The sequence below is a fragment of the Argiope bruennichi genome, chromosome 3, assembly GCF_947563725.1.
Source record: "Argiope bruennichi chromosome 3, qqArgBrue1.1, whole genome shotgun sequence".
Taxonomy (NCBI): Eukaryota; Metazoa; Arthropoda; class Arachnida; order Araneae; family Araneidae; genus Argiope; species Argiope bruennichi.
The window spans coordinates 120,756,278-120,764,450 of record NC_079153.1 but is presented as its reverse complement, the minus strand read 5'-3'; the positions used below and the strand labels follow the sequence as shown (position 1 = coordinate 120,764,450).

Genomic DNA, 8,173 nt, shown 5'->3' with positions numbered 1-8,173 from the left:
TAGCAAATTTAGCATTCATTGTCTTCTGAGGAGTACCATGCATGTTTTTTGAGATTATAAAATTAGAAGAAATTATATGACACTAGATTTACATTCCCTCTTTAACCCTTTAAAGGGCCATTTTTTTCTAGTCATATTATGTTAAAATATTTTTAGGCTTGAAATTAGAATAAGAAAAGAGATTCATTTAGCTTATTAGATAAATTTAATTTGATTAATTAATAAATTTGGTAGGTCAATTAATAATTGAGTAACAAATCGGGACACATTTTGTGTAAGATAAAGAACTGAAGCATTTAAGTTTCTGTCTTTCTAACAAAATTTGTCAGAATTGATGCCAACCTACATAAATTCATACAAAGATTGATAAATTTGATGGGAAGCATACTTCCCATGAACCTAGAAAGGGTTAATCTGGTTATTATTTGATGCAAGCTACTTTTATAGAATAAACTAATCATTACTATTTCAATATGAATGTTGCAAATTATTAATAGGAATTAGGCTAAATTTTTATCCATAATTACTTGGCAAAGTATATATTTGCTCAGATACTTTTTTTGTTATCAAATATTTAAGTGAAATAAAAAACACTAAATAAATTTCAGTCAAGCATTATGTTCAGTGAATCTGTCTTTATTTACCCATATACAAAATAGTAAAAAAAATAATGAACACTATATGAGAATCCTTACCTTCATTGAATTATTGAAATTGCAGATAAACAGAGAAAGTTGTATTTTCCATGATCTTATAGATAGCTAGTTATGCTATATGTTAAAAAACAGAAAAATTTTATCTCTATAAAACCAGATTTAAATTTTTGTGGAAATTTTAAAATCAGGTATCATTTAATATGTTAGCAAAATCTTTACATTATAATCATAGCTATGATGATTAAAAACGTATTTGCTGCTTCTTTTGGTGATCAATTATTTAATAATATTATTAAAATGAATGCAAATTCAACAAAAAAATGTTTTAAAATGTTAAAAAAAAAACAGTTCAAAATGATTAAGAGAAATGCAGAAAAAATAAGTAGCATATTTACAAACAATAAAAAAAATGAATTTATATCATCTCATACACAGAGAGAGAAAAAAAGAAAGAATCTTGCTAAAATTATTTAAAAAAAAAAGAGAGATAAAAGTGGAAATTTTAAAATAAATTCACAAAATGAAATGGAATATTATTAAACATCTAATACAATAACAAAAAGGATGCTGAAAATTTATTCTTTTTCAATAAAATTTATTTATTCTGTACATACATTGTTAGCTGCAAATATTGCTGATTATTTTATTAAAATCTCAAATGCAATCTCTTTTCATCAAAAATTATGATTTAAGTATGTAATAATAAACATCAGTAAAAAAAAGTAATTTTGACATAAACAATTAAAAAAAAACTTTAAATAGTGCACTAAAAAATATATATTTTTTATTTCAGTTATTTTCTATATTTTAATATTTAATTTATAATTCAATAGTAGAAACAGTATAAGTTCTTGCAATCAGTCCACCCTCCAAATTCATTATCAAGTGCTCTGAACTGCATGAATCAAAATTTAACAAATGGTAATTCTTAAACATACTTAAAATAAAATACCATATTTGATAAGTTTACATATAACTGAACATCTTTGAACGAGAGAGAAAATATATTGATTGCATTAGCAGCAACAACATGGCAGCCGTCCTTTATTCTAAAGACATTAGATCTTTCTTTTGTCTATTTTTCATATTCAAAAGTTTGAAGAAAAAAAGATAAGCAAATATGAATTACAGGAAATTGCTAAAAATATAAAGAAACATTCCAAAGATCTTATAAAAAGATATGCAAACCTATTTGGTGAAACAATTTTAAGGGAAATTAACTAATTTATTTATATCATCATTCATATTTCAATTAACAACCTTTAAATGAAAAATTCAGTATTAATAAGAATAATAAAATTTATTTATGAAAAATATACTAACCTGATATATGATAATGGGAAAAATTATATAAGTAACAAGGTATCCACTGCTCTCCATCTGACTTGACACCAAAAAACTTTTTAGAGCAGAAAAAATTAAAAATGAATAAGCAAATATTAAAATTTTACCTTAATTAAGAGTCATCAGAGAATAAAACAGCAAAATCTTGTTTCTTCTTTAGATCAATAGACTTGACAAATATATAAATATTAATAAATAATAGAAACATTTGCCTGTGCTTAATATAGGGATAAAACAAGTCATCTATCAAAGTAAAGACATTAAGGAAAAACTTCTAGAAATTTTTGAAATGCATTTTTAATTTTATTTAAAACTATATAAACTTTAGAACTCCAAATAAATGCTTCAAACTCATAAACAGATCATACTTTCAAGAGTTGTTTCTCAAGAAATCATTTTGTAGTTGAATTACAAGTAGCATTATCGTAAATGAAAGGTAAGAAAACTTTTCAGTTTGATATTTGAAGGATAGGAACAAATATTTAATCTATGATTATAAGGACATTTTTTTTAATTATATCTTCCATTGTTAGTTTGAATAAATTGCAGATTTTAAAATAGCATTTTTAGAAAAGTTTTTTTGACGGATGGATGATGATTTAAATTTTCTGACAGCACTAGTAAATTTTTATATATTTCATTTAGAAAAGAACAGTACAAAATTCGACACTTGTTTATTTACCATATGCCAGAGTTCAATCAGCAAAGATTGCATACTAATAGGCTTTTTCATAACCAATGTTCAACAATGGCATGCAGCTGGCCGCTAATATATAAGTATAGAAAAATTTCTTCCTTCTCTTAAGAAAAATCAGATTGCATACATTTCCTTGGGAAGTAATACACAGATTCATTTTTATTTTATCACTATGGAACAATAATAACAGTCCTGCAGAGCAGCTAGATATTATTAGGCAAGCGTCAATTATTTCTTTTGTAAAATTCCAGTTCTCCAGACTTATATACATGTTAAAGTATATATAATATTCCAATGAATTCCTAGAAAGGTAAAATATATTTATTAAAATTTATGCACTGCCAGGTGTAGAACAGATTATTTTATAACTGCTTTCAATAATATCACTTTAATAATAATAGCACGCATTCTTACTGGATTCAGCATTTTATGATTAAAATATTTAATATAAAAAAGTTAGCCAAATATTAAATTCAAAATCTTATTAATATTTACTGAATTTAAGTTAAGCTCAAAAGCAACAATATATTTTTTGCATAGAATAAAAAGCCTGGCTAAGAAAATATTAAGCAAAATATCACTTAAAAAATTTCAACAATCTGCTGTTTCCTTTTTATTTTTTAATCGTTACAGAACTGCTGATTATTATTAGAAAGAACAACAAATCTAATATAACAATAGTAAACATGAAAAAATAAGCAAAACATTTGTAGAAATAATTTCGACAACTTTGAGTAAAGTTTCATCACCACTATCTTCCATCAAGTATAAAAATAAGTAAAGAAATGACCTCATAATCATTTAATATGATTTTGAAAAAATCCAGGATGCTAAATCATTGGAAAGCTTTAAAAATAAAAACTTAACAAAATAATATCATCATTAAAAAAAAAAAAAAATGCCTTCAGATTTCGTTCAATATTACAAGAAAAAGCTCAAGTCTAGGTACAACAATCAACGAAACATTAATAGCTGAAATCGACGAATATTTTTGCTAGCTTATGAAAAAAATTTTAAATTTTAAAACTAAAGATTTAATACAAAATATGCACAGATATACTATATTCAAATTGTGGACCGAACAAAACAAAATAGATTTTACATGACGGTTTCTTCGCAAATGATATCATTTTTAGAATTTGTGAATTTTATTTCTATAATTTAAAACTGCATAAAAAAAAATTAATTTCCATTCCATGATATTATCTATCATTTTATAAAATTTGTTTGCACGTTTATTTCATTGTTTTGATTGTTTGTCAATAGCAATAATTACATAAAAAGTAGTTTCAAAAAGGACGAGATTATATTTTAGAAAAAGATATCCTGATTTAAATATTATCTTTCATTTTTACACCCACAAATTGCCTGTTAGAGACAGAAAATCTTCAGTTTATACGTGTTTTTATATATTTTTTTTTTCTAAACCTTAGCTCAAGTCACAAAAAATATTTCCTGATCTTTTGTATTTGAAATTGGCATCAATTCATTTTATCGGCATCCGTCGTGTAAACAATTTAATAATGGCGGCTAAAAAGAAAATTGATGGCCAAATTCCACCTGAGGAAACTGATCTTTTAGTTATTAAACCTCTAGGTGCTGGTCAAGAAGTAGGTCGTTCATGCATAACTTTAGAATTCAAAGGGAAAAAAATTATGCTTGATTGTGGTATCCATCCAGGCTTGTCTGGTATCGATGCATTACCTTTCGTTGACAATATTGAAGCAGACGAAATAGATCTACTGTTGATAAGTCATTTCCATTTAGATCATTGTGGAGCATTGCCATGGTTTTTACTTAAAACCCCTTTCAAGGGCCGATGTTTCATGACTCATGCTACAAAAGCTATATACCGTTACTTGCTAGCTGATTACATCAAAGTTAGCAATATCGGTACAGAACAAATGTTGTATACCGAAACAGATTTAGAAGCTAGTATGGAAAAAATTGAAACTATCAATTTTCATGAAGAAAAAGAAGTTAATGGAGTGCGATTTTGGTGTTATAATGCAGGGCATGTACTTGGTGCTGCTATGTTTATGCTTGAAATAGCGGGTGTGAAAGTTTTATATACTGGAGATTTTTCTAGACAAGAAGACCGGCATCTGATGGCAGCAGAAATACCAACCCTTCAACCTGATGTTCTTATCATAGAATCTACTTATGGTACTCATATTCATGAGAAAAGGGATGAGCGAGAAGCACGTTTTACTGGCCTTGTTCATGATATTGTAAACCGTGGAGGAAGATGTCTTATCCCTGTGTTTGCTCTCGGCAGAGCTCAAGAGTTATTGTTAATCTTAGATGAATATTGGTCAAATCATCCTGAATTGCATGATATTCCTATTTATTATGCATCTTCATTGGCTAAAAAATGCATGGCAGTATATCAAACATACATAAATGCTATGAATGAGAAAATTCGTAGACAGATAGCTATTAATAACCCATTTGTGTTTAAACACATTTCTAATTTGAAAAGCATTGATCATTTTGATGATATTGGGCCTTGTGTTGTGATGGCAAGTCCAGGTATGATGCAGAGTGGTTTATCTCGTGAACTTTTTGAAAGTTGGTGCACAGACTCAAAAAATGGTGTAATAATTGCTGGTTATTGTGTTGAAGGAACCTTGGCAAAACATATTCTTTCAGAACCAGAAGAAATTGCTACTATGACTGGCCAAAAACTGCCTCTCAAAATGTCTGTGGACTATATATCATTTTCAGCTCATACTGATTATCAACAAACCAGTGAATTCATTAGAATCTTAAAACCACCCCATATAGTTCTTGTTCATGGTGAACAAAATGAAATGGGACGTCTTAAAGCTGCTATTATTAGAGAATATGAGGATGATCCAGATGTTCATATTGAGGTTTACAATCCACGGAATGCTCAAGCTGTTGAACTATATTTTAGAGGTGAAAAAACTACAAAAGTAATGGGCTCGCTTGCTGTTAAACCACCCATTGCTGGTCGCTCATTATCTGGGGTGTTAGTAAAGAGAAATTTCAGCTATCATTTATTGGCTCCATCTGATCTTTCTAAATACACCGATATGGTAATGAGTACTGTAAGTCAGCGTCTTAGTGTACCATACTCTGGTACTTTACAGGTGCTTCACTTCTTCCTTAATCAAATTTCTGGAGATGCTAAGATTATTCCTGATTATAAAAAGTTTGGTGGTAAGATGATACTGCTGGTATTTGATACAATAACTATCTTTCAAGAAGCTACAGCAGTTATTATGGAATGGACTGCCAGCCCTATCAATGATATGTATGCGGATGCAGTTGTTGCAGCCATCCTAAAAGCAGAAAAGTCAGACATGACAGTCAAAACACTTCCACCAATTGTGAAAGTAGATAAGATGCATTTTACTGAGTGTTTGATGGAGTTGCTGGCTGAAATGTTTGGAGAAGATGCAGTAAGTAAAATTGTTCGAGGTGAGAAATTGACTGTGATCGTTAATAATAAAAGTGCAGAGGTTAATGTACGGACTCTTGAGGTGAAATGTGAAGAAGATGAAACATTACAGCAGATGGTAACAACAGCTGTTAATAAACTTTATACTTGTTTAATACCTCAAAAGATGACTATAGATCATCTGGCTGAAGCAGCTGAAGTGTAAAATTTCTCAGCTGATATTTTTCTGTAAAATATTTTGGAATTTCTGGTTAAAAGACATTTGAAATCACATTAATACTGTATACAATTTTTTATATGATTTAATTTTCTAAAAATTATTTCTATTGGAAAATTGTCTAAATATGTTCACACTCATCACCAAGTAAAATAACATGTCCCATTTTTGTATTGTCTTGTTTAAATATTCAATAAAAATATTTTTTTCTTTCTTGTTTTGCTACTTTTGTATAAAAGTCACAGTAAATTGTTTTATCATGTAATGTAAATTTTACATATTCAAAGAAAAAATGTTTGAAATTTTATAGATTTTGATCCTTGTATGTTTTAATTTAGTGTTTAATAATATATATGTATTACTTTTCCTATCTTATTTTTTTCACGTAATGATTCTTTTTTTTTTTTTTCAGCTAGGAATAAATTATTTATTTAAACTTTGAACATTAATAATTTATATTTCTTATTAATATCATAGTGGAATATGAAACACTACATTTGTATTATTACTAAATGCCACACATATATTGTATTAATATAAAGGTGTTACTAATAAAATTTAAAAACATATTTATTTATTGTATTCTTATAAAGATGCCAATGCTCATAAAAATTATAGAAATCTTAATTAGTCAAATTAAAATTTTTTTAGTGTTTATTCCAAAATCTGTTTTTATTTCATATTTTTGAACCCACATAGTGTTGCATGTGGCATAATGAATGTAAGAAAAATTAAAATCTCAATAATATAAAAAAAAAACTATCCAAAATGGAAATAATAATGTTTTTACTTATTTTTTTCTGCATGATAATGATATTTCTTCACGAACTACAGATAGTAAAAATCGAAATAAGAAAGAGAAGACATTCTAGAAAAAAGAAGAGGCACTGAAATTAGAATGTCTGTTACAAACAATACTATTAAATTGTAAATCATATAAATATGATTTTAATGGTTCTTGATTTTTTGTTTGATTTCTTGTCAAATTAGTGAAGAAAAGATTTTCTCGCAAATCATGTTGCAATTGCAGATCAGCAAAGAAAAATTGTGAACTCAGAATAAAAAAACAATTAATTACATATCAACAAAATAATATTTTGATCACACTTGCTTTAAATTAGGATGAAGATGTTGAAACAATTGTCGCAATAAATTTTTAAAAAAGTTAGTGAATTAGAGTTTTAAATGCAAGAATTTAGTTTCAATTTTTTTTAATAAAAGGTTACTAATTTTTTCAAAATTTAGTAAATTACATTAGAGATGCTGAACAAATTTCTTTAAAATTACAATTTCTTTTTCCTTTTTAATCATGTACAAATTCTTTTCTCTTTCAGTTATTAGAAATGAACCTAAGTATAAATTTTTTTTTTGCAAAACTAAGTAAGATGTTTCTACATTAAGTTTTAAAATTCAGAGTACATTGTGACTACTTTTACTCCTAAAAAGTGTTATAACTGTAAATGCAATAGATTTGTCTGGAGACAATATACACAAATAACCCTTTCATAAACATAGATGGACAATTACATATTCATATTTTTAATATGATATCTCCCAAGCTTTATTTTATCTATTGAATTCGTGAAGTGTTACTAAATTCTGAGAGGGAATAGAAGAATATTGAAACATCTGTTATTCCACCTATATGAATAATAACTTTGATTTATTAACTTTGGCATACATATGAATATAATAGCAATTATTCATATGTATATTCAATGCATATTTTAAATAAAATTATTAATTAAAAATTGGATGCTTTAAAATAAAAAGTTGGTATAACCAGTGGCGAATTTTCAATGAGGCAATTGTCTAGGGCTGTAGACAGGTCG

At 27.1% G+C, this 8,173-nt stretch overlaps 1 protein-coding gene across 1 annotated transcript; it reads left to right on the top strand.

Annotated features, from left to right (window-relative positions):
* Positions 1 to 4,190: 4,190 nt before the first annotated feature.
* LOC129964125 (cleavage and polyadenylation specificity factor 73-like) lies at positions 4,191 to 6,534 on the top strand. Its single transcript, XM_056078814.1, has one exon. The coding sequence runs from the start codon at positions 4,221 to 4,223 to the stop codon at positions 6,327 to 6,329; it is 2,109 nt and encodes a 702-aa protein (XP_055934789.1). The 5' UTR covers positions 4,191 to 4,220; the 3' UTR covers positions 6,330 to 6,534.
* The last annotated feature ends 1,639 nt before the right edge of the window (positions 6,535 to 8,173 follow it).

What these genes read in the sequence shown, in the direction of transcription:
- LOC129964125 (XM_056078814.1), top strand. Translation starts at nt 4,221, where the DNA reads ATGGCGGCTAAAAAGAAAATTGATGGCCAAATTCCACCTGAGGAAACT.